This window comes from Camponotus floridanus, unplaced genomic scaffold, assembly GCF_003227725.1.
Source record: "Camponotus floridanus strain SB8 unplaced genomic scaffold, Cflo_v7.5 scaffold2, whole genome shotgun sequence".
Lineage (NCBI taxonomy): Eukaryota > Metazoa > Arthropoda > Insecta > Hymenoptera > Formicidae > Camponotus > Camponotus floridanus.
The window spans coordinates 4,951,196-4,978,683 of record NW_020229325.1 but is presented as its reverse complement, the minus strand read 5'-3'; the positions used below and the strand labels follow the sequence as shown (position 1 = coordinate 4,978,683).

Genomic DNA, 27,488 nt, shown 5'->3' with positions numbered 1-27,488 from the left:
CGCGTTTGCTTTACTGGACGATTGACTCTCGTTGAGTAATTTTACCTACGTTGATCGATCGGCCCGCAAGGATTATTACCTGTTTAATCAGACTGCGAAATTGTGAACGAATTAATACTCGTACGCAGTTGACGAGCGTGATATTCCATTCATACGAATAGCGTGCGGACTCGGTTCGCACGACCGAGCGCACATTAAGTCGATGGGAGTTTTTTTCTCGCTCCCTACCGGGTATACAAATCAAGCTCCGTGAACCACTTTCGCGAGTGTGTTCACGTGCACACGCCCGGGCGAAACACTGTTGCAAAGCGTGCGGCTAAAGTCGCATAAATTATACCCCAACGGAGTTTACCGGGAGAATTTATCGGTTCCTCTCTCGCGCTTAAGTGGTACACATTCCGACGTGGCCAGACGAGGTCTGGGACATTTTCACTTGAATCCGCTTAATGCAAGGGAGATATCGTGAACCGAACAATTAAACTAAAATTAATATGAGTTTGACGAAATTCGATTATCGATACGATAAATATTATTATGCTATAATAAAAAGTAAAGCTGTAAATTGGATTGGATAAATTTACGGCATCAATGAAAATTCATTCGCCATTAAAATTAAACTCGCGATTGGCCGCTTCTCTCTCTCGGGCCAGACATAATGCGTGCATCACTGCCATCCAACGCACCCATACACTTGCCAAAGTACCGGTCACAAGGTGCAACTTAACGTCGGCCATAATCTTAATGATCTGAATTTCCTCCTTTTGTAATTACAGCGTGGATTAACCGTGCCGGTTGCCGGAGCTGTCTCGCGATGCACGTTCCAGCCAAGCGGGCCATGGGAAACGATTCTCGTCCGCTAATGTACCGCTCGCCATCAGTACAGTCTTCGACCTCTCCCCTGTGTATGTATGTATCTCTATTCTAGCGCCATCATCACGTGCACGGCTCTCTCGGCTGTTACGGCATGACGCCCACGCGATCCCGCTCGAGCAGCACGCATGCGTGTGCCTCGCTTAGAGCGAGGAAAATAGGCTTTCACAGCCTTGCCTCGCAATTGTTTAACCCACTCGCCGCGCGCGGGCATATTTATTTTCCTCCGCGTCCGGCTATCACCTGATTATGAGTCGAGCCACATTTGCGATTCGAGCTAATTTCGGGTTATCGAATGACCAGTTCTAAATCATAGTTACATAATAAAAGGAAAAACAAAAAAAAGAGGAATTTGTTTTTAAGATTACGAAGCTCAATGTGATTTCGTTTAAAAATTAGATAATACAGAATTATAATTTTTTTATTCAAAAACGAGAATTTTTCTGACAGTTAATAAGAATGAACAGTATATCTGTCAAACTGGTCATCGTTTACGAGGGCGATAAAAAGCAAATATCATCGATAAATAAAATCAGGAAGCGATAAGATGGATAATATATTCAATCACGCGCAGACTGCCAATTGTCTCTTGTCGACAGCCGTGTCGGTGTCTCGGGACATTATCAATCGTTACAAATCGTTACAATCGTCCGTAGAGGGCATTTGCGGTGCCGTTGCGACGACAAGCCCCGCGCTCGCCGCAAACTACGGCTCTCTTTCTTGGGCGAGGCCCGCACGCCGGCCGGTGCAAAAAGAAAAGCAACATTCCGCGCAGGATTCCGCGTGAGGTGTACCGATCTCACGCGTGAAATCGCATCCACCGGTACGCATTATCTGCCGGCAGCGATCAACGGCCGATCGCGCGCGGTCTATTGATTTACGATCGCCGCGAATCGTAAAGCGGGCCCGGTTTTCCCTGCAAAGACGCCAAAACTCGTCTAGATGAGCGTAATATTAGTTTTAACCCGTATGATTCGATCGATAATTTATGTTTGATTTTATATATACATCACAATATTTTATATATATATTTTATATATATATATATATATATATATATATATAATTATTTTATATATATATAACAAAATTTCATTCTTGTGTAATTGCAATAAAAATTTGTCTTATTCGAACAATAAGTTTAATAAGAACATTGTAGGTAGTCAAAAGCGAAGAAATTTCTCGACACATTCAGTCTCTAAGATGCAAGTTTCGAAGTTGCGTCATTGCATCTCGAATTTAACACGCGATAAAATTAGGTACACATTTATAGCGAGCGAGAATCACAAGTTCTTTTCTTAGATCATCATTTCACGAATAAATTTTATGACAATTTTTCAAGCGCGAATAAAATATGCGTAACCTTTTTTTTTCTGTCGCACTATTTTCGTATATCCTATTTTGAAGGGGACAAAGTCAACAATTGTCATTCGTCGCTGCACAAGACTGTTGGAATCTTCTCAAGGTATTTTTTTTCTGAAAAAATATGTCGTAATATTACAATTTATGCATTTTAGAATCGATAGAGGCTCCGAAAAAGCAGTTTTAAAAAGTGCTTGCACATTTTATAAATTAATACAATCGATTTAAAGGAGCAATGCGTCTCGTTCCGCACACGGCGATAAATTCTGAGATACACGAGCGATTTCTCGTCGCACGTATCGCGGCCCTATCTCACGAGTTTACGTCGTCGTCTCGCCTAGACAAAAAGCGAGGCAACGAGATGCAAGTCGGATCGCGCATTCTGGTTAGAAATAGGCGCGAGATCCGACAGACGGTGCGAGTCGTTTATTTCAATAATTCCCTCGTTAAAATACTGATCGAAAGAGATTCGGCCGCGCAGCAACGGCGGGGCAACAGTTCACAGACAAACACCGTCTCGCCTTCTGTCGGCGCTCGAGATGACGCCGGAATTCTCTCGCTCTCCTCTCTACAGAGCGAGAGAGGCGCGCGCTCGCATAAGCGAAATAGCTGGGCGAGGCGGCCGATTGGTTTCTTGGCACTATTCCCCTCGGCCCGCGAATCGTTCCTCATCCACGTCGTGGTAAAACCCGCTCCCCGTGTCCGGCGAAAGTCTCGGGAATGGGTGACACAATTGGACGAGCCTCCGCTTTTGTCTGCCTCCTCTCCTCCCGAACTGCCCCCCCCCTTGCTCGTCCAGTCAACGCATTTCGTTAAGAGCGAGCCACGATTCGATAATACGGCGAATCCAGTCGATTATTACTCAAATTGTCAAAAATACATATCTTGATACAAAAATTCGCTCTCGAAGATTTGCGAGGCAGGTCTTGCGGTGGAAATTATATAAAATATAAGCGAGGGATAAGTATTGCGAAAATTTCGTTTCTTCATAAATGCAATATCAATTTAAAAGAATCATACTCTTAAATTTCAAGTCACTCGACTTTTTAACATAAGTTACGTACAAGATTGAGGATCTTCGAAAAGTCATTTTTTTTTTACTATAGCAAGCTACAATTGATTAACTCTTCTCCTTCCCAAAAGGATTAAATATTTATATTTCTTTCGCACGCACGCGAATATATCATATTTACCAATTACGCAATTCTGCGATATCGGTTGCAGCGCGAAAGATTGAATTATTATTAATGCCACCGCGACAGATTTCTCTACCGGCGAAGGAAAATTATCGACATCGCGAGCGCGCAGAAAGAAAGAGACAGGCGGGGAAAAAGCTTAACGATCGATACAAGATATTTCTCTCGTCGCGCGGACCGGTCCGTTCTCCAAGGTACGTTAAATCACCGTGCCATGCATGTATATCGGCGTGAATTACTCGGCATTTCGACGATCGACGGATGACGAAAGTCGTCAAAATTCGATCGGGAATTCGCGAATGTGGCGGGTAGACGAGAAGCGCTCGTTAGCCATTATTATGAGCGTAGCTGAATCACCGTTTTCGTTGTCCTCGTTGTCCTCGTCGTATATATCGGGGGTTTCGCGACGCGCGGGGAGCAAAAAGTTTACGATCGAGAAGAATCGAACAATGAACAAGAGCGAGAGGCGAGTATTCGGTCGTGAGATACGGCGGTAATAACCCCCGGGGGGGTTCATTAAGCGCATTGTTGCGTCCCGAGGGCGAGTCTCGGACTCTCACTCTCTCTACGATCCTCGTACATTCTTCGTCCTCCCGCACTGTTCTTACAGGAAAGCGCGCCTTTGACCGATCGCGTCCTCCCTTCCCCGCGTCGGCCGAAGAGAGGTCATGACGACACCTGAATAGAGGATCAAAAAAATGAACGCCACGTCGGGCCTTTCTTTTTCGCGCGTGTTCGCGTTGACAAGACACGCGAATTTCGAAGGGCCGATGATGACTCGCCATCCCATCGAATAGACTTTCATCACATCAACAGTGACTAAATATAGATGTTTTCGAAATTATACGAGTAATATATTCGCTTTAATTTAATTCTGCATTTTCCGTGGGTAGATTTTTTTTTCGATTACTGAGATTGTAAACAACTTCAAAAATAAGTTAAAGTTAAAAAAAAATTGCGACAACTATTTGTTGATCGCGAAATGTAACATAAAATTTGATGCGAGACATCGTTCATATTTGTAGATGTTGACAGAACAGCCAACTGCAATCACGGCTTTCGGTGTCGTAGTTATAATGCTAGCGATGAGTTTGCGAAGTAAATAATTTTGCGGGAAGCGCAATGACAGAACGATGTTCGCAAACGCCCAAAGTAAACAACTGAAATAAATGACCTCCCGTTATAATAATAACGACGACGGTACACCATTACTCGTTTGTCCCCGGAGAGCAAAATGGAGCAAACGATATATATTCGTTCGCGAAATCGGCATAAACCGGAGAAACGCAACATTTATATTCTTGTTGCTCTGAATTAATCAAGATCTACGGGAGCAGAAAAACACTACTACTTTTACTTTACGCTTGCACAGGAGTATAATAAAAAATAATTTCGAACTTTGTCGCATTTTTGAAACCTCAATATATTGAATATGTACATAAATCTATCTAAAAAATTAGGAAAAAAATGAGATTTTCAGCGAATGGGGATAATGTTTAAGGAACGAGTCTAAACATCGTTGATAATTGAAGAGTGATAATCGAGGCTACTAGTCACCGCTGCCGCGGCACTTTAATGATTATGTCATTCGAACGTAACAGGAGGTTGCACCCGGAGGTAGAAGTTGCAGAGTGCGAGATAAGTGCACGTTACCCGACCGGGTAATTAATATTCGAACGGGCAGTTAATGACGTCTGTGCGGCGGCGGCGGCGGCGACTGATTGCGCCCGGCATATTCGCTCTCTCGAAAATTCGCTGACTCCTCGCGATTCATTTCAAGCCAGGGTCGTAACGCACCTCGCCCCCCCTCCCGTTTCTCTCAGCCGCGAATTAAACGGCGCTCGCCTCCTTTGCTCCTTCGATTCGCCGACTTGTGCACAAGTTCGCACCCACCTCTTCTTCCTCTCCATTTCGTCATCGCACCTTTATACCTTCCTCTGAAGTCATTGCGACTCTTATTATATGTTTAATGTACCGATTATACGACTCTTATTATATATTTAATGTACCAAAAAGCCGATTGTGTTTGAAAATCAACAACGCGATCGACTCCGCGAAAAGCGAACGGAAGAAATGAAAGGTATATTTATATTATATCATTATCGAAGTCAAGGATATTATATTCGAAAATCATGATAAAATATATCGATCTGAGCGCGCCTTTAATGTCATTTATTATACGTAAATGAAATGACGAAAAATATCAAATATTTTATTTATAAAATGTCATTTTACATCTTACGCATCAAGAATATTTTTGTAATATAATAGTTAAGCGACTAAGAATATGAGCATGCAACTTTTAGGTCAAAGACAAATTGAACAGATGTGAAAGTTATTAATATTGAAAAGTTGCAAAAATTATAAATGGCTTAAAGATAAGCATAAAAATATCTGAATTGTTAAAAATACTTTCCAAGAATATTCCTGAAAGCCCGACAAGTGTAAGGAATGTCCCAGACATAACGTGTCTCGGATGTTTGATAGTGCAGATCCCGTTTGGGAATTGGTTGCGTAACAGGTGCGTGACAGAAACGTGAATAGAAAAGAAGAGACGAGCGCTTTGTGCCAATGCGACATGTAGACATAGCAAAAGGTAAGATATTTTTCAAGAGACAAGAATGTTTGATAAGAGCTGAAATACCTTATCCTTTTGTAATAGTATAACTTTGAATGTTATAGATGTAGAAACGAATAAATTTCAATAAGAAGAGAGAGACTGTGATAAATGAAATTTCGATAGCAATTTGTGAGATGATTATTATAAAATTCATTTCTTATTATTTAAAAATATAACCGATTATTTTTTTTTCATTAAAATTAATCATACTTAGCTTTGAAAAGTTAATAATGAGAATGCTATAAAGGCTAATAAATTTATTTGTTCCGTCTGTTAATGAGAAATGGAAAAGACTGATGCAAGGCTTCCGGAAGGGAATTTGGGACGGTGATCTTTCTCGAGACACGCGGAACGAAAAAAAGCCATTCCTTCTCTCTCTCTCTCTCTTCCTTTCTTTCTCGTTGTACAGTTTTATTTTTTTTTTTACGACAAATTTAATAGCGGCCCTTCTAACGGAGGCTGACGTACCTTATCGGTCTCGCCTGTACACCCACGCGTCATTCTGACAAATGCCCTGAATAAAAAGGCATTCGTAGTCGTCAACAAACTCGTTGTACGGACACGGAAATAGAAAATTTCATCTTGTCACCGGTAGTCGGCTGTTAGACTCGTGTCGGGATTTTGAAGAAAGAAATGGGACCAGTATATTAGTGAATGAAGTATCGTTAGATGAGCTTTTTATGAATAAAATTACTATTTTTAACTCATGTATTTATTCTTCAGATACCATTTTTGAAAAAACCGTTAACTGTGCGTAAGAAATGCGTTGTTAATATTACGGGATTATTTTCTAATTGATAAATTATAAAAACTAGAGACTAATAATACTGTGTTCTTATTTTTAGAAAAGTATGGCTATATTATTTTACAAAATCACCGAGAGATAGTATTAAAATTCAATGAATGTTTGTTGAAGCATCTCTATTCTACTCTAAATATAAAATTTTACATTGATTTTCAGAATAATAACAGTTCGCGACGAAATATCATACGTTTATTCCTAGAACAAAGCCTGTAAGATCTTTCGAAAGCACTCGCAACAGAATTATCACCGTCCGTTAAGAAACGAGAAGCGTGCATCGATATGATAAATGGTTAGTGTGTATACACGTATATGCCAATAAACGGCAAATACATTTGAATATAATACGTATAAGTGGTCGCCATCTTTCGGTTATTTGCGTTTATCCAATGAGGAACACTTTGTTCCGCTCGATTAATCTCAACGAATCGCGCGCGTCTTGGATCCCTTGCGTTTTATGCACGCTCTATATTTCAAGAGTTATGTGTCCGAAAAAATGCATGTTCGCAAAGTCCTCTAATCCTGCTCGTTCCGAATCCAAGCGGCGATTCCGTTCAATCGCGCTCGAGTCGGTAACCGCGATCGTGATTCGCGACACGATGAAATTAACATTCCCGGACTAAGATTATAAGGATCGCGGTTTTTCTCTATTCCACACTCAAGGACCATTCGGTCCAGGGATCGTCTCAATTTCAAGAAATTTCTCCCTCGGCTAGTTTGCGGTTTTCTACCGCATCCAAGGATGCGCCTTTCTAACTTGCTATTCGAATACCGAGAGCGACACCGGCGGCGCGATCTTTTTTTTTGTGCGCGTCATTGAAGATACGAGGTGCGAATTCTGAATGACTATGTGACGCGATCTGGCGGCAAATATCGTGCCGCCAAATTTAACGAACTGATTAATCGCCGAAGGAGCTATTTCGCGAGCAAAGTACGAGGCTCCGAGTAAGCGTGAAGAGCAATAGAACATTTAATAACGGACATACACATTCTCCTCATTACATGTCCGTTACGTAAGCGTTGTTATTTATCTTGGTGACGATCGCCAAAACATTCATGTTAAAATAATAACGTGAAGGCTGCCAATGGTCCGCGAGAACGAAGCGTTCCGACAGAAACTCACTTGCTACCCCATTTAATACTCACAACGTTGTCCGATACTGGCATAGATCAATTTGCGAGTCGTATTAGCAGCCAACGACTGTCAATTGAATTTGTTTTCCGCGGATTCAAGCCAAATCGAATCTGTCAATACTCCATTCATACACTGCTCACTATGAATATATTGTACTAAAAAGAAAATATATTTATATAAAATAAATATAATATAAATATAGAAATAATAATATAAAATATAATAATATAAATATAATATAAAATAAATATAATATAATATGAAGATAAAATATGATTACAAAATTATTAAAAAAAAAAAATTATATCTTTATATATAAACAATTGTTTTTAATTTTTAAAGAAACAATTCTCCAACATTCTTATAGGAGAAAGATCCGCAGTGTTATGCAAATGATAACGTTGTTTCATATTATCTCGAACAACTCTCGTTAGCGTGGAACATACAACACGGTGGAATATGATTCGCTAGGCGGAACATTTGCAGTGCTTTATTACAAATGCAACGTGCATCTTCGAAGGAAGATGCACATGGCGCGGGCGGTCCCGCCGCCGGTCGAGTCAGGCATTACTCGTGTGCGTGTAAGATTGCATAACCAGGTAATATCGTTAAAAGATACACGAACGTAATGCAAGTAGGTGTGTAAATCTGTTCTCCAGAGGCTCGTGATACTCGGCGATCCCCGCGGTTGATCCTCCGAGATGCGCGATTTCGCGAAAACGGAGCGGAGACCGGCGGTCGTGACGGATGCAGCCGCGCATGACGAATCTATTCTCATTTCGTTTTCCTCCATGCGCGCGAGAGAGAGTTACACGTCCTCTACCTGTATTCCCGACGCGCGCGCGATACTGGCCGGTTTCGTGCCAGTTATTTCGTAACGCCACGGGAAAATCTCTCGCCGCCTTCGCAAACTCGGAGCCGCTCGTTAAAATCGCGGAGTACTTTTGAAACCTATTCTGAATTTTATCGCAGGCATTCCGCCTGCGTGATTCACGAACTTCATCATCTTATGCGTAATGAAGGAGAAAAAAAATGTCGAAGCTTCATCTGTCGTCTCGGATAGATACATCGATATAAGTACACGCGCAAAGCTTATATATATGTCTCTATCATCGATTACATTATGCGACTGTGCATTGGAAATTTGAATTCGATGAATAAATATGGGATAATAAACTATTGTTCGCAACCCTCGATACAAACTTCTATGCTTACAATGATATCTGTCTTTAAAATTAATTGTCTAAATATTCAAGATGCAATGATGACAGTGATGAATCGCAAAAATTAAATGTTTATAAACAAGCGAGAGCGGAACGAATCGAAAGCTCCGAAAGTTTTCCGAAGCTTTCGATCGATAGCAACGATAGTAATTCAGGTTGGGTTTGACCGCGTTGCTGACCGGCCGCGTTGCTAGACCGAGGAGAGGGTTCTCCGAGGGATGCTGAGGAGGAAAACGGGAGGGAAGGAAAGTGGAGTGAGACGTAAGAAGTCAAAGACGCAAATAGAACGCCCAAGTTAGCCTAACGGTCTTGCTAGGCGGATCGAGAGGGAAGTTGGACCTGGCGCGCGCTTACCAACCAACGTCTCTTCGTTTGCCCATAGCTTTCCCCGCCTCTTTCTCCTCGCCCTGCCGACACTTTTCGCATTTGCCTACGTCCATTCGTTACCCATCATCGCGCGCGATCGCCGAGTTGAACGCAGGGCATCCATTACGATAAGAACTCGTACGCTAATCTTACAATTGGATATAAGTCGCTATAAAAGTCGGAGGAAATTGATAAGAATTAGAGATTATCGAAATAAATCAGGCGAAATCGATTGTTATTTACTGTTATCGTAAATATTTAAAAAAAATAACGATATCGAAAATTTATAAAAAAAATTGTGGGCTCTGTTTTAAAGCTTGAAACGAGCGAGCGAAACGCATCAACGTGATACGTTGGCACGATAAACGAGAGGTCGAGGGAGCGAGTGGAAGAATGAAAAAGAAAATTAATGAACAATGACTCAGCCGGCCAAACTATCGGAGCATCGCGTATCGAGAAGGGGGGGCTTATCCTTTCTCTTTTCTCTCCTCTCTTCTGCCTTAATATTTACTTTCCACCGCCGCCGGTATCGTCAGAGATTTCTGTTACGGGGGAACGGCGACGACAGCTTTATGAAATCAGCACCCCGCGCGATTACCGAGCTTTTTCTTCGCGAATAAGAGAAAGTCGAGCCACCCTCGTATTTCGGCGAATAAAGAAATCGTCGATCCGAGACTCTTCCATTTCTTTCGCGCCACCTGCTCGCCGCATTTCATCGCGTCCAACAGATACCTAAATTCGGCCGCTCTCGTTGGCCCATCGATCTTTTGCTCGACGACAAGCGGTTGCCGTAAAACGCGTAAACGAACGCGAAAATAGTTTGGTGGAAAAAAAAAAAGAATATGTTTCCAGACCTCATTAATGCGTTGAAGAATGTCGTGTGGCTTGCGTATTTGTGTTATGAATAATTTTGTCGCTATTTTCTTCTCTCCACGTATATTGGAATTTTCAATTTATGACATAATTCGCGATGGCGCGAAAAAACAAGTTAGTACGTTCGAATGAGAATGTCGGATGATGAATCTTCGGCGAGAGAAAATTTTCGGCGTGCAATAAATAAAATTCCACGCGGAGGCGTTAAATTGAATTATTATATCCAGACCGTCCTAGCATGATTACGAAGACGATTTAACGACGAGATAAAAACAAGAAAGAACGACGATTGTAACGCGGCAAATAAATATCTCTCTAAATTCATCATTCAGTTTGAGCCAATCGAGCAATTCGGTTATATAAAAAAAAAATATCGAGACTACCGTACGGTAAATATTGCCAGACTGATACGTTATGTCCAATTTTCTACTTCTTAAATTATCGAACGAGGGAGGCGGATGGAAACGCGACGAGCAGTGTCAAATTTCACGTCACGAACGCAGACTCCACGAAGACATTACGGTGTTGAAATTGTACGTATATCCTGGATTTTCGCACCCGCGCGACTTCGACACGCGTCGCACAACAATCCGCGTTCGCGTCCGCGTAAAAATAGCGGGAATGGCATCGCGAAAAGAAATATTCCCGTAGATTTCACGAGCACGATCTCGTTACGAGGGTTAAATAAAAATATTAGCCTACGCTCGCGCGGCAACACGGCGAGCCGCAAAGTGAAATGTTTGCACGAGTTTCTGCCCTTCCCATCCCGCCGTCTCTTGCTTCTCCCGTTCCCATCGGAACGCAGACGCGTGCATAATCCTCGAACGCGTGTAGGTTCCCCGGGGCCAACGCGTATCCGAGCATGCAGATGAGATCACGTCTCGGATCCTGAAGAATCAGGAGCATTCGTAGGTGTAATTCGAAAATTCTATCTGTATTTTTCATACGTTTCACGTTACGAACAGGAATCATGAAATCACGTTGAAGATGCAACTCTCTTTTCAGTATGTTTAAAAAATCATTAAAAAAGTATTAGATTATTCATAAAAAAAATACTAGATCTTTATGTTAAAAAAGCCTTTAAACCGCAATTTAATACAAATTAAATTTATTTAATTCGAACCATCTATTTAATTCAGATCCATTATTAATTCTTTAAAAATTCTTTAAAATCATAATCCACTTAATTCCAACATGTAACATATTAAATGCAATTTACGGAAGATAAATCAGATAACTTATTTATGGGATATAAAATTACTTGAAAAATAACACGCTTAGCGGACGTCGCTCCATAAATTGTTGCCCGTATCAGGTCGTAAGTTACATCGTATCTCGCGTATGATACGGACGACGAAACGAATTCGAGGCGATCCGATAAGAAAGTACAAATTTACGCCCGCCGATGAGACGCGAGTTGTCGATGCGTTTCGCAACAGCATGTTTTTTGCAAAGCGTCGGATAATGTCTTAACTGGCCGCTGCGAAGAGTTGTTTACCCATCGAGAACAAAACGAACGTGTGTAAAAGTACTCGGTAGAGTTGTCTGCACTTTGCACCAAAAAGTTGTCCGGCGCGATCGTTCGCTCTTGCGTGATTACGAAGTCACGGCTGTCCCCCCCTTCCCCCGTATATCCACAAAATTTGCATACGAGACGTACGATGCTCGCTTTTTTTGCGGCGCTCGATGAAAACGCGCTCGGATAATTAATAATCACCGAGCGGTGGTCGATTATTTTTAACGGTAAAAACGCATACTGCGTGCAATTATAAACGTAAATACAGTGCCGCGCATTCGACGATTCTCTCCTGCGAGATAACGGTGCAAAATAATAATCAATAAGCGATAAACGAACGACCATTGCGGAGAAGAAGTCGCGATTCGGCTCGCGAACCCGTTTTCTGCAACTAAAATTCGTCGGCCGGCGCGACGACGGCGAGAAAATTACTTCGGCGGGGAAAGAAGCCCCTTCGAAGGAAATATTACCTTCGCACACTCTTCGCCTCGCCCAATTTTGCACGCTCTCGCCTCGCCTCGACCGTCTCGGCGGAACGACGAACGAGGGGAAGAACTCGTTCCGTTGATGTTTGTTCCGCAACGCTCGATAATGCACTTAATCGCCCTCGAATTACTTTGCGAATGATCGATCGATCACTGTTTAACAAGCGAAACCGCGACTATACTCACGTACCCATTCGTTCTGCACGTAACGACGTGCTTGAAATCATTTTCGAAAATTTTCAAATATGTAACAGTAGTCGGCGTTTATCTATACATCAGAAACTACGAATTTTCGCAATATAATCTAAAAATACCTTTGAAACTGTGTTTAACACACGATTAACGTAAAGGGCTTGTATTAGAAATTAAATCAACGTATAATATAGAATAATGAAATTGATAAAAAAAATGTCACAGTTAACTAACTATCCGGGTTTTAATGACATAATTAACTAAACTAAATTAAATATGTGTTATAAATAATTTTTTATATATTTGTTAGAATATTGACCTTTCTCACGCTTTATATTTTAAATATTTAACCGTAATTACAATAGTTCTTCTAAAAGTTTTGAGAAAATCTTCTCACTTGATATCATAATATATTCTTTTTTAATACATAATATAGATAAACCGCCTACCATATCGACTTACACTAGCGTACCTGTCATAATTGAGGAATATTTCAACGATTTTAGCACCGATTCCAGACGTCTGAAACTGTGAACTTGTGTTGGTGATAGTCGGGAAGCAACTAGCGAACGCAATTACGGCAGATCGAAGGCGAAAGGAAGGCAAAAAAATGTACTACGCACTCTCAATGTCGTACAAACACTTTGTATATATTACAGCGGCAATGTAAATATTGTCGCGCGTTCATAGGTATTCGCCAATGGAATATGTTTAACCTCGAGCGTATATTTAATATTTAACAAGCTCAAGTTCTGAAAAAGCCTATAACACGTGCTTCTGCCGAGCGAGCGTTCGCCAATGAGAGAATCGACGAAATAATTGTTACCTTACTCGTGGTCGAGATGGTAATGCGCACTTATCGACAGGTGAGAGAAGCAGAACCGATATCTAAAAGTATCACGGAATCACGGATGAAAGGAGAGAGAGAGAGAGAGAGACGGGAGCAATTTCGATAACGATAATAAGCGACTTAGTAAATAAAGTAAGGACGAGGAACTTTACGAATCTCATTATAGGTCGCAATCGATTTCGTATCGAAAGTGTTCGTCTCGTTTTTCGTTGTTACTCGAAAATTGCAATTGTACCGATTTTGTTACCGAGTTTGCCAAGTAATTACTTTACTATTTCTATCGAAAGCGACTGGAAACATTATTTCGATTAAAAGATAAATTATTAAACATACAAATTCTGACAAAATCCGAATAAAATGATCAATCGTAAATAAACATTTGCCTTCATCCCTCTTTTTTCGATAATTATAATCGTTCATCACAAGTCGAGATTTTAATACATTCTATAAATTAATATTGATTTACTACGAAATATTTTTTCTCCAGACTCAATAGTTATATTTAGCGATATATGTTGAGAATATACGAAGAACACAGAATACTCGTAGTAATATATCGAGTGGCGAAAAAGGGGCGTTATTCGTTGCCGGCGCTTAAAGGCACAAAAGGGGCAGAAAGGCGTCGCTCGGACGCTTTACATAGCATTTGCCAACGTCTGGCCATGCCGGGAATGGCAGAGGGGAGACCTTCTGCCTTTATACCGGCTAATACTTTGGACGGAAATATCCGTAATGCAAGGACAAGCAAACGGCTCTAGCTCAGCCGCTCGCATTGAACGCGAAATATTCGAGCCAAGCTTTCGAGCCGAGCGAGATAAGCGATTCTCGCAATTGCGGCCGAATCGAATTCGATAAGCGAGTGTGTGAAATCGACTCGTTTATAAATGTTCCATCTAGAGAAAATAAACGCGAGAACGCGAATTTCAGTCCAGTTGCGAATTACATGCAAACGGACGGGTTCGTGGAATTTTTTGACGCAACGCTCGCGTATCAAAGAGCGATAAATAGTCGTTCGATCGCGCGGGGAACGAACTTCCGCTTGCGTAAACGCGAAAACTCCGACGTCAGACTTGCCATTTTAAAGTTCTGTTCTTGAACTTGACGCTCGACGCCGTCGTTTTAATTCGAAATGCATTCAATGCGACCCACACACGTTCGCGCCAGTAAATTGTATACGAAATGTAGACATTAAAGTTTAAAATATATCTGTCGAGTAGCTGTTTTTCGCGATTGACAGCTCATCGGTCTACAATGCGTCGCGATGACGCGGCCAAACATGATTCCTTTCGCGCGTAGGTGAAATGTCGAAGGGTCTCCACGCGGATTCGGCCATCTCCTAAAAACATGGTAACTCCACATGACGCGAGTTTATATTTTCTTGCTGATTAATGATGCACCATCTGCGCGCGGAATCGAATAAACGAGTAAGACATCAATCGCGGACGAAACAGCACTCGTGTGTAAACCGCATCCGCGAGGCAACGAGACAAATTCCCGTTTTTCGTCGGAGTTGGACCGAATCAACAGTCATACGTGGGTGGTGTAGTAACTCGCATAAAGATGCCTGAATCGTCACATTGAATGCTGTGTATTTCGAAATCTGCTCGACTTGTAATGACATCGCGATACGCTGTCGCGACTACCGAATTCGAATTTACCGTCCTCGACGAAAACACCTGATTAATTATGAACGAAGCTTGCGGGAATCAACACAATTTTCGTGCAAAGCGTATAAAATACGAGGACATATTCGCGAGCGAACGCAATCTCAGAATCTCGCGAGAATGTAGACACTTTTCAACTTTATCATGAGATGGACTTAGTGCCAACTTGTACATCGGCGCCTTTCGAAATTAGGCCAACTCGCAGCAACAATGTAGTCGAGAGCCAAGTTAAGACACACGGCGGCTTTTAACGAAATCGGACGCATATTACGATTTGTGTGCGACAAACTCCGCCCATTATTTTCCAAGGTTGCGAGTTAATCCAGACAGAATAAACATCGAACGATAAAATTAATTTATCCGCAGTATATATCAAAAATACAAAAACTAATATTTTAAATAAAACTATGGGCCGTGCAAAATTATAAAAAATTGATAGAGAGAAAGAGGGAGTTATATATAATAAAATTATTTTTTCCAGGGAAAATATACAAATAAGTTTTTTTAACAAATATATTTCTGTAAATAACATTAAAGACATTTTGTGTAATATTATTAATAGGAACAATTGTTCAATGGATTTATTACAAACAATCGGTGGGTGGTGAGACAATCGATGGGTTGTCATAGGGTAGTGCGAGGGAGTGTACACCTGCCATCGCGACAGGAATATATCTCGTCGCCTAATTTTCTACAAGCACGCGATGTTACGGCTCGATAAACTTGTTTATCTCGCGGCGCCTCAATTCACGATTCGCCAAAATATCATGACAGATGTTCCGCTTTTATTCACTTACATTCTAATACAATTTGACACTTTTACCTCGGAATAAAATAAGTAACATTGCGCGGGAGTCAAACAGACGTGTGTTGTACACAACGCGCTCCGAAATGTTAAAGATCGTGTTAAAGACACACAGGATAACGAAGAATTACGAGTGATGCTCGATGGATGTGGGTGGGCGTCCAGCTGCATGTTGTTGCTTCCGAGAATTATGTAACTACATCTGCGAAATACGACTTTACTTCTAATGAATATTTACAACTTACTTCTCTCTCTTTCTCTTTCATGTGTGACATATATGTGTAATCATAGAACATGTAAAATATATTTAAGATATTTGCATTTGCATATTTTTATTTTTTCTTAGACTTTTCTCTTAATAATTATGCTTTGATAAAAATATCAAAATGAAAAGTAATAAAAAAAGGTCTCTCATACTCTTCATATAACGCAAACTTTTAACAGAAAATTAATTTTAAAATGAGTTAGAAAATTGTTAAAAATTTAACATTTCCTCAACACATAGAATATTAAAAAATATAGCGCGCATTATGTGTAATTTTTATTCAAAGATAATCAATTGCAAATTGATCGAGGAATCCGTGAGAGTCCAGAAAGAAATTCTGCAACATATATATTTAATATGTTCTAATCGCGCGCGGGCGATATCGGAAGTTTTTAGCGCATCTTCTCAGTTACTCATGAGCTCTAAATATTTTCTTCTACACATATATTTTCGCCGTCTATTCATATATTTTAGCTATCTTTTGCCTAGCCTAGCTTAATCTGCTTAAAAATATCTGAAAATATTTGTCGCGAAGATTGGCCGCCTCCGTTCGACTTTCGTGTCGACTAACTCGACTAAGAACGCAGCCCGGAAGGCAGCCAATTCGTCGCTACAGTTTACCGCTCGCTAGCGAGCATACAATGACGCTAACAGGAAGTAGATAATGGAGAAGCTTTTTCACAAAATTCGTGCCAAATCTCACGAAATCGTGCCTTGTCTAACATTGAATTAATCCGTCATGCGATTCCATCCGCGATGCCACGATAGATCGGAAATACGCAGAAATGAGGTTCGGGAGTACGTTAACCCTCGACAAACGATTACATAGGTATCGAAAGGTCAGTTCATTGGCACTCAATAGTACTCAATGGCACTGACGTCGATCCATTCGACAAAATTATCGGTGGAGAACGTAAAGTTATTCAAGCAACTTTCTGGCACGTCGCAATCACGCTCGAGCCAATTCACTACGTAATCGATCAAACATTCGAGTGACAGATATGTTAAAAAAATTTGTTCCATAAAGCTGTATGGCATATATTGTGTATTTGAAAAAAAAATTTTTTGTAATAACATATTTCCTTAGAAATCTCATTAAAAAAAGACTAATAAATCACGATTAAATTTGCACTTCAAAGGATAAAACGAGGTTGCAGCATCCGTTCGATAGTCCTAAAACGTTATAATTCAAGAAGCTGGAGTAACGAGCGGCAAGTTTCTCCAAAATGGCTCGTGAAAAAGGAAGGAGTGAAGGTGGTATTTCGTTTGGGTACCATCCAGGTCATCCTCCGGACGACGTGCTGCGGACGAGAGTGGAGAAGCGGAGGAGGAGGAGAGAAGGAAAAGGAGGAGTAGAAGAAGAAGACAGTGAAAGTTCTTAGCGGATAGAGACGGTTGACAGAAGCAACGGAGTTAAAGAGGCTGGACTGATCTCACGTTGGGCTCATTAAGGGCTACAACAGCCGTGTCGCTTCCTAGACTTCTCGCCAAGTCCACGCCACGCATCGTCATATCTTGTCCAATCATCGTTTTTCATCTCGGATTCCGTTGTTGTTCCATTTGTGGATTCTCGGACGTTATTAAGTATATATATGGGGTATTTGGCGCGCGCCGACAAAATGGTGCTAAAAGATTGTCGTCGCATTATTTAAAGATCTAAATTTGTTCGTGAAATTTTATGTGAAAATTTGTAAAATATCGAATGAAATTATCTCCATAGAGTTTATAATGAATGAATTAACAGAAATGCAAGTATACATTTCTTTTTTCTATTAAAAATTTGTTCTCGAGATATAATTTAAAGTTTCGTTGTACGCCGAAATATTTCCTCAATCCTCTGAATCCTCGTCTGATTTACGCGCGAAGGAACTTTGCAGCAATGCGGATTGGCGCGACTAACTAGTCGCATATCTTCGCTGCTCTCTCGCCTGCTGCAAAAGGCACTCGTCCGGTTCTAAGTATAGCGAATGATGTACGGCGATAGGGCAACGACGACGTCTAGTCCGAATGACGCTCCGCAATGTTCTTTTGACAAGTGCGCGCAATTTGCAAAACGTCATACCGTCGAAAAATTACCGACAGCCTCGATTAGCGCGAGACGACAATGTAATAGGTGTGACCAAACGCGAAGAACGAGCCGCGGCTCGACCGCTGAATCAACACAGGTACGTTCCAACGATGCAAATTGGACGGGAACAGCCGGGCATCGTCGGTGGTCGCGCGTAATAGCTACGCGATCTAATTTCGTATGCCATCCAGCTCACTGACTCACTTGGCACGTATCCGCGATAGCGGTATTCTTTCCTTCGCTTTCGTTTCGCGGAAAATACTAGGAGATCGTTGGATCGGGCGAAGGCCACGCAGGCTTTCATGTTTATCGACCAAGAGGAGAAGAGTATCGTCACCTGGAAGAAGCGAGAGTCGCACAGCCCGCATCTCGTTCGCCTAAATTTAATGACTTATCCTAGGGTCGGACCGTGCTCTAGATGCCATTGTTGTGACAGCGATTTTATATGCGAGCGGAGGGTGACTTATCGACTGTCGACTTCCATCGAGTCACGGTAGGTCACCCATTGATTTCGGAAAACCGCGAGATAAAATGATATCATACATTCAGTTCAGTGATATCGTAAATGAAACCGAGACCTCTGCAGATACGAGGCGGGTGCGCAACGCGTTAGTGTGATCCGTTTATTTTTACAGCAATGCCAGGGTGAATGCTCCGCGGAATGTTTAGCTTCGGCACATTGAGTACACATACATACCGTACGTGCATATCTATATATTGAACCGAATTTCATTGGCGTGCGTAATAAATGCGATGATTCATGCGACGTGCGATACCATTCACAGTGCCCGCGAAACTTTCGGGATTCAATGACAAAATCAAACGTGCCGGATCGCGGAAAACGAAGCTATAGCTTATAGATAACGGGGTATGTTTGCTCGAACGTTTTCATTTTACTCTTCATTCAACAGTTTCCTGTTGAAATCCGCTTTGTTAATCCGAAAGTAAACTTCTGTAGAATTTTAATATACACAGCTGAAAAGGCTTAATAATAAAAATTAGAGTAAATATTATTTAAAATAAATCGCTACTTTTGAATGTATAACGCCCTTCAAGTCATTGGTTAAATTTATTTTTAAATATCCGGTTTAGAGAAAAAATCGCTTGAATTAATTTACATACAAATATAATTCTTAAAAATTAAAATAAAAATCAATTATTACATTCGAAAGTATTATAAAATTAGTGTGCAGATTTTCCGTTAGTGTGGGTTTTATCTTCATGCATTTTCAATCAGCGATAATAATCTCAGAAATAAAAATATAGGGGACGTATAATAATAAATAAAACGCTATCATACATATAATATACGTATATACATATACATATATATATATATATATATATATATATACATATACACATATACACACACACACACACATATACATATACATATACATACATACATACATACATACATACATACATACATACATACATACATACATACATACATACATACATACATACATACATACATACATACATACATACATACATACATACATACATACATACATACATACATACATACATACATACATACATACATACATACATACGTGTGTGTGTGTGTGCGTGTGTGTGTGTGTGTATGTATGTATGTATATATATATATATTATTATATATATATATTTTTTTTTTTTTTTTTTTTTTTTTTTTTTTTTTTTTTTTTTTTTTTTTTTTTTTTTTTTTTTTTTTGTATTTGTATGTATGTATGTATGTTGTATGTATGTATGTATGTATGTATGTATGTATGTATGTATGTATGTATGTATGTATGTATGTATGTATGTATGTATGTATGTATGTATGTATGTATGTATGTATGTATGTATGTATGTATGTATGTATGTATGTATGTATGTATGTTTTTTTTTTTTTTTTTTTTTTTTTTTTTGTATGTATGTATGTATGTATGTATGTATGTATGTATGTATGTATGTATGTATGTATGTATGTATGTATGTATGTATGTATGTATGTATGTATGTATGTATGTTATGTATGTATGTATGTATGTATGTATGTATGTATGTATGTATGTATTTTTTATGTATGTATGTATGTATGTATGTATGTATGTATGTATGTATGTATGTATGTATGTATGTATGTATGTATGTATGTATGTATGTATGTATGTATGTATGTATGTATGTATGTATGTAATGTATGTATGTATGTATGTATGTATGTATGTATGTATGTATGTATGTATGTATGTATGTATGTATGTATGTATGTATGTATGTATGTATGTATGTATGTATGTATGTATGTATGTATGTATGTATGTATGTATGTTATGTATGTATGTATGTATGTATGTATGTACCAAAGTATATACGAGGCCGAAAAGATTCGGGGTTGTCGGTCCATTAGCAATGTTTTGCGCGAGCAAAGTGCGTGCGCGCACAGCTGTTACGGCGTAAACCACGCTTATATCTGCCAAGAGCAACAGAAGAACGCGGCGCGTGTGCATCCAAACAGGAGGCAGAAAAGACTACGGGGAAAGGAAGACGGCGGATATTACTCCATCTGAACAATCGATGTATAACGTTAAATATATCGAACCTCACTTCCTTGTTTAAATGAGATTACCTTCGTCCCGTGTGTGCGTGTGCATGCGCTACCATCATAAATCAAATCTAATCGAAGAAAATAACAAGTTCATGTGTGATCTCGCTTTTCGGAATGAAAAAATAATAATTGTTTAGTGCAGAGAGAAAAAAATGTACATCTTAAGAGAATAGAAGGAAGAATGTTAAAATTATTAATGTGTTTTATTATTCTCTCATATTTTATGCGTATGCATATCTATTTTTTTTCTATTTGTAATTTCGTAATTATCGAACCTTCCATCATGATTATAATTTTTTTGATTGATGTAAATTAATGTCTTATTACTTTTTTATCTTATTTGTATCACATCTATTTTTCCGGTTTGTAATTTTATAATCATCAAATCATTGTTATAATTTTTTTGATGTTCACTTAAGATTTACAATTTGTACAAAAGTTGTTAAAAAAAATTGATATTTCGAATTACGCATTAAATATGTTAATAATGTGAAACATTAAGTAGATTACACATACGAAATTTGCAGGTATAACGTTATTATAAACAAGCTAGAACGAATATAATTTTACGAATATAATTTAATACTCGCGCATAGTTAGTCGGTCAACCGATTTCATAATATTATTTTCGTGGTTCCAATCTGGTGCAATCTACATTTCGTAAGCATTTCTGTTAGACATATCATTATCCCCGTTTCTCGACAACTGCGAAACGCCTTCAAAAATTACTATGATTTTCGTTTAACTAAATCGAATAAAATGTACGAATACGAAATTCTCGATACGAAAAAAACACGGAATAATTTTTCAAGCATGACAAGATTTCATATCTACGTTAATATTATTTTTTATGTCTATTTCTTATTAAATAAGAATATTCAATAATTAGCTTAATTAATTATCCATTTTTATTACCATCAAAAAAGAATACATCCGAAAGTCTACAAATACGAAGAGTATGGCCACGCGATTCGAAAAAGAAGCACATAATCGCGACGACGTAATGTGTGTAAACTCGTAACGTGCACGTGTAGGCGTTCATGCGTAAGATTTCAACTCGAAAGCGTCAGTGTGGCAGACGCATAATACGTCGTACTGAGAAATAATCCATAGATGTGAGGGTGTCGCTGCCGTTTGGAGTCCGGCCAGAAAACGGAGGGAAAGGACGGAGGGGACAGAGAGGAAACCGTCGCCCACGTTTCGCGCATACCGTGCCGATAAATAATCGAAAGAGTCGTCCAGAATCACGAGTTGCCAAATTCATATCCCGCGAACGAACCGAATCTTGCGAAGGTCGCCGTCGCTGGACGAAATCTATATTTCGATTTTGCCGCTTATACACAGATGTCGTAAAAGCGAACCGCATACGTTGATGGTTGCGGAGAAAACGACGACGGCGATAATAACAGCGGAGGATGAATAAAATTGATGTACGATCCACCTGTTAGCGCGTCGCGTTCGCAATCTCACCCTTGCTTGGAGGCCTGGCCTAGATTTATAACGTTTATACAGTAAACTTTAAGTCGCTTAAAAGAGTTGCTCTTTAAAAGCCATTTAAATGTACCCTGGAACGTGGGCGTTCGCCGTCAATGTCCCGAAATTCTTAGACTGTTCTCATAATATTTAGATGTTGGTATTCTTCTCTCGCTCTGCTATTGACTGCCTTCAATCTAAAGCGTCGGTTTTAGGAAACGATTAATCACATCTGTGTACCGATTACGCACGTATCTCATTTGGCGCCCCGAGCGGAATGAATTCTGTGTGTCCGATCTATTGTCAAGACCGGCCATGGGATACCCGACGTAGTCAGGCTTAAATATAGACCCATGTTTTCCATCGACAGCTGCTCGACCCGATGTTTATGAGCCATTCGCGTATCTACGAATCACTTTTATGCCGTCGTGAGACGGGCGCTAAGATTTCGCGCCGAGGTCGTCCAAAAATTTGGCTCCAGAAATCAGACATACGTTAAGAGAAAACTGCCATTCGCCCGAGAGCGCTATAATAATCACGATGACGGCTGAGTAATTGCCACGAAATTACGGAATAATGCGTGTTTACGCAATAACGCAAAGCTATAAAACTGCGGTTGGAAAGCACTGGCCATAAATCGAAAAAAGCATCGCGGATTACGAGCAATACCTTCCTTCCTTCGTGGAGAAGAAGATAAATTTAGATCGAGATTTATCGATTGTCTTCTACGACACGGCAAACGAGCCTCTTCATGATCGTACGATTGTCAACGCCCACGATTGCCGACGATTTTATACTTATTGATCGCGAGAAAAAAGCATAGAAATAAGCTTCGCATTACGCAACCTGCGATCAAGAGACATGGAAATAAAAAAGAAAGAAAAGGAACCAAGTCTGCGTCCGATAAACCGAGAAAATAGCATTTTGTTGTCCTTCAGAGTTATCATTTCTTCTCTTTAAAATACGAGAAAAGATGGCTACAAAAAAATGGACGATATATTACGTTATATGCGTTCAGTATGAGACAAATCTTAAGCATACAACACATACTTCAAATTTTTCAGCAAAATCGCATCATCGTTTTTATATTCGAAACGAGATTTATTTGTTTTATACTCGTCAGATACCGAGAGATTTGATACGTATCCAAAATGAAAGTTAAACAAATATAGAAAAATGAGTTTTAATATTTAACTTTGCAATACATATGTAAAGGAAGCTGTATTTCGCGAAAATTTAAAATTTAGTAAGCTTTGTAAAATAACATAAATTTATAAACTAGGATAGAAAAAATTCGATCTCACGTGTGACTGTTGATATATTTTACTTCTTTTATAATTAATGCAATTTGATGAGTTAAAAGACGATTTAAAAGAAAAAAAACGGACATTTATTAAGAATGCTTGTCGGAAAATAAAAAAATGTCTGGCTTTTAAAATATCATATATCATTGTGTTAGGTTAAAAGCTTTCTGACTTAGGTTCGACCATCGAAAAAAATCTACTTTGCGTATATCTGATATATAATTAGCTCTTCGAAACGCCTGCGGAAATACGGTACATTTGTCATCTGTAAAGTCGGTCCTCCTTGAAAACAAGGGTATTTCCTATCCCAGATAGGAAAACGATACGAATTTTAAGCCATGCCATGATACTTATGGCGAATGTCTGGCTGTACTTTACAACGGTATTTATAAAACTACCAACAGATGCGGCAATAAAGAAAGCGGACGCGATCCTGACGTAAAATTATTGAGGAAAGTAAGTAGGCCAATACCAGGAAAAGAAGTGATTTAGCATACTTGTACGGTTCGATGTTTACAGGCGATTTAATCACGAAAGAAATTCAAATAAACCATCGCACAACCCTATACCACGATCTTGATTCTAAACTCGAATTTTAAAATAGAAACTATATTTCTAAAGGCTTTTTTAGATGCGATCACTCACGCGAATTCCGCGTAGTGTTTTGAAAGATTACGCGAGGTATGCAAAAGTCGATGGCTAATCCAGGTGGATAATCGTCAACCGCATCTGCGAGATAAGAAGGTGAATAACCGTGAGTAAAAATACTATGGCACAGAGCGCGAGAGGTGACGGGAAAAAGGGCAAGACAAGGATAGAGGGATGGAGAGAAAAAGCCTGAGGAAGAGAACGAGATGAGTGGAGGAGAAGGAGTACAGTTGGACGTGGTCGCCGCCCGATCCGGAATGCGCTTTACGCATTCATTCGTCTCAAGCGCGGTCCAAATGTCCGGTCGCAGTCGTGGAATAAATGACCTACAAATAAAATAGAGTCCCATTCCGATTGGGATCCTTCGCATTGGAGAAAAAAATTACTTTCGCTTTACCGACCATTTAATATTAATTAGAATCAAATTGTTTATAATTAAAATGACTCACAAATTGAATAATTCGTGTAATTAATCCGTTAAAATTCTCTATCCTTAACAATTTTATTATATTCTTCTTATAATATCAATCTTAAAAAATCTTTAAAAAAATCTCGCGCGAGCGTGGGAAATAATATTTTTCAAAAAACGCCCGCGATGTAATTAATGACGAAGTCTTGTAAAGAGGCGAGTCAAGTAGGATGTTGCTTGCCTACATTCAGTAATGCGCTACTTGACTCACTTATTTAACGATTTCGCATGAACTCAGTGCAACGTAGCGTCTTTCGATATATTCTTAGAGGAGCGCTAGAGGGGTTAATGGGAATGAACACAATCTTAATTCAAACTTTGCACTCTTTATTAGTCGACATAGATGTTAGTCGCAGGTATCGGGGTGCGTTAAAGGTTAGCGAGGGACGCAACCATCGCAACGTGGTCCAGTCACGCGTGTCGTACCGTCACAGTGTTTACAGCGCTTTGCCCTCGGCTCAGGCATTCTGCGGTGACCTCGTGATCTCACCGATATTCCATCGTTGCTTTATGCACTTCGCGCACAGACACGCACGAGCGCGCACCTTCACATGCACTCTCCTTTTTCTCCGCACCTCTATTCGCGACGCGCCGAATTATTATTCTAGTTAGACTCGAGAAAAAATTGCCTCGACGCGCAGCTCGCAGCCGTATTATTACACGCACTATCCGTGTTGATGATCGATCAACCTCGAGGATTATCCTCGCGGTTATTTGTGCTCCCATTCAAAGTCGCGCCATGATTCATCGAATTGTTTTATCGGAGCACGTCTATTTCTAGATTAGAAGAGTTTTATGTATATAAAGTTTTGGCGAGCAGTAGCTCGCGTTTCAACAGAGTTCGATTTTTCTACATAACAGTTTAAGAGTCATATTCTGGCGCCGCCATGACAACGATATGTGCGACATTGAATGCGGCGAAATCTATCATTGATTAACATTCGATTGGGAATTGAGAATACGCCACTAATACCGTATGTTTTCTGTGCGAGCATTTATGTACAATTTCTCGAAAACAGTTTTCACCGATCGAGACTAGAGGGAATGCAGTTTCGTCTATCTGTAGGAATGCTACGTTGCACTTCATAGACGCGAGATAAGATCGCACTTGCTAAAGATTAATCCTTCGATTTGTCATCTTAGGACTCAGAGTCACTTTTCTCTTACATCGTACCGCTCTTCCTGTCCACGCGTCTCGATCTCTCGACACGCAATCACCGTTGTCGCCCTGACAATCAACAACCCGACATAATAATTATCGAAAGAAGATTTCAGAACAATTTTCGTTCTGAATTTCTCTCGCACGAACAATCGTATTTCTTTCGCTCCTATTCGCGAATAAAATCTTCGAGGGAATTTCCGGAATCACCGACAAGAGAGAACGTCAACAAAGCCTAAAAGGATATTCCCCGAGTGATTCCAATTCCTTGTTCCCTCTTTCTGACGTGTCGAGATTATATAGTCTTTTGGTACGCTCGACGATTATGACTCATTCCCGATATCGATATACCGCTGCGAGTCGCGCAACAATCGAGTAGACGAGGGTGTCGCGGGTGGTGTATCACATCGCGAGGTGGAGGACGTCGTCCAGGTCGTCGTAGTAGCGCCTCGCAGCCATGTCACACGCGCACTGACGGACGCCCGTCGTGTCGACGCCGACGCTGACGCCGGGACGCTGCCTTCGGCCGGACTCGGTCCACCATCTCGGGAAGCGTCGGGACGCCTGTGCTGGCGTCGTGCCAACGTGCGACCAGGCTCTGACTCGATCGATCCTCGCTAGAAGGCGCGTTAACGCCGTCTTACGAAATCTCGCCGGTGCCTTTTTATGAGATCGCGAGCGATTCTGCTCGATTAGAGTCTCTGTTGTTTATAATGTTATTTATAATTATGTTTGTTATTAAGTAATTATTTATCTAATTTATGTATGTAAAATAATTTGTATTTAATGTAATTATATTTAATATAATAATTTGTATATAATTTATTTATATAATTATTAAACTTTCATAACATTAAACTCTTGAAGGTCGCCGGTAAATAAAATAAAAGACGTAATTAAAAACGACCACACTGGCAAATTTTATTAAAGTGAAGAATCACGATGTTTCGACCATGGGTTTTGGTCCTTTTCGAGTGAAAATAATTTAGTTAACTATTCACTTCGTCAAGATTATCATGTCAACGTCTCCATCAACACACAGATAAAAATTGTATCTGTGACGAAGTGATTTCCTCATTTCTCACGATAGAATAGTTAATTAAATTATTTTCACTCGAAAAGGACCAAAACCCATGGTCGAAACGTCGTGATTCTTCACTTTAATAAAATTTGCCAGTGTGGTCGTTTTTAATTACGTCTTTTATTAAACTTTAATTCGATGAAATCAATAATAGTTGCATTTTGCAAAGGTAAGAATCGAATAAAATTGAAATTATCAAACTTGTTATTAAATATTGATTATGATACGCGTTATTTTGGACAATGTATGCACCTATTGATTCGAATGTTTCTAAAATTTCATTGGATAAATATCTCGCTGTGAAAAAGTAGTATCGCAAAATAGCGGATGAATGAAAAAACTGTTGATATTTTTTAGAAACCGACTCGATGACATTTTCTCTCGTAGACCACTATTGCGTCTAGTTATGACGCTACAAAAGCTGCGAAATGAGCGCGGGTAAATGATTTATGAACAACAATGACGTTGATGACAA

General features: G+C 39.9%; 1 protein-coding gene across 4 annotated transcripts in view; it reads right to left on the bottom strand.

The window, feature by feature from the left end:
- Positions 1–27,488, bottom strand: part of LOC105258862 (MKL/myocardin-like protein 2) — a 177,750-nt gene that overhangs the window by 131,492 nt on the left and 18,770 nt on the right. The window contains exon 1 of one of the 4 annotated variants that reach the window (XM_025408068.1): positions 25,200–26,466. The exons of 1 other annotated variant lie outside the window; for it this stretch is intronic. In XM_025408068.1, the coding sequence (XP_025263853.1) occupies positions 25,200–25,239 (40 nt within the window). In that variant the 5' untranslated portion in view covers positions 25,240–26,466. Of the gene's footprint in view, positions 1–13,112; positions 13,153–25,199; positions 26,467–27,488 lie in introns of those variants that run through there. 2 more of the 4 variants (XM_025408069.1, XM_025408070.1) reach the window with 2 other exon arrangements.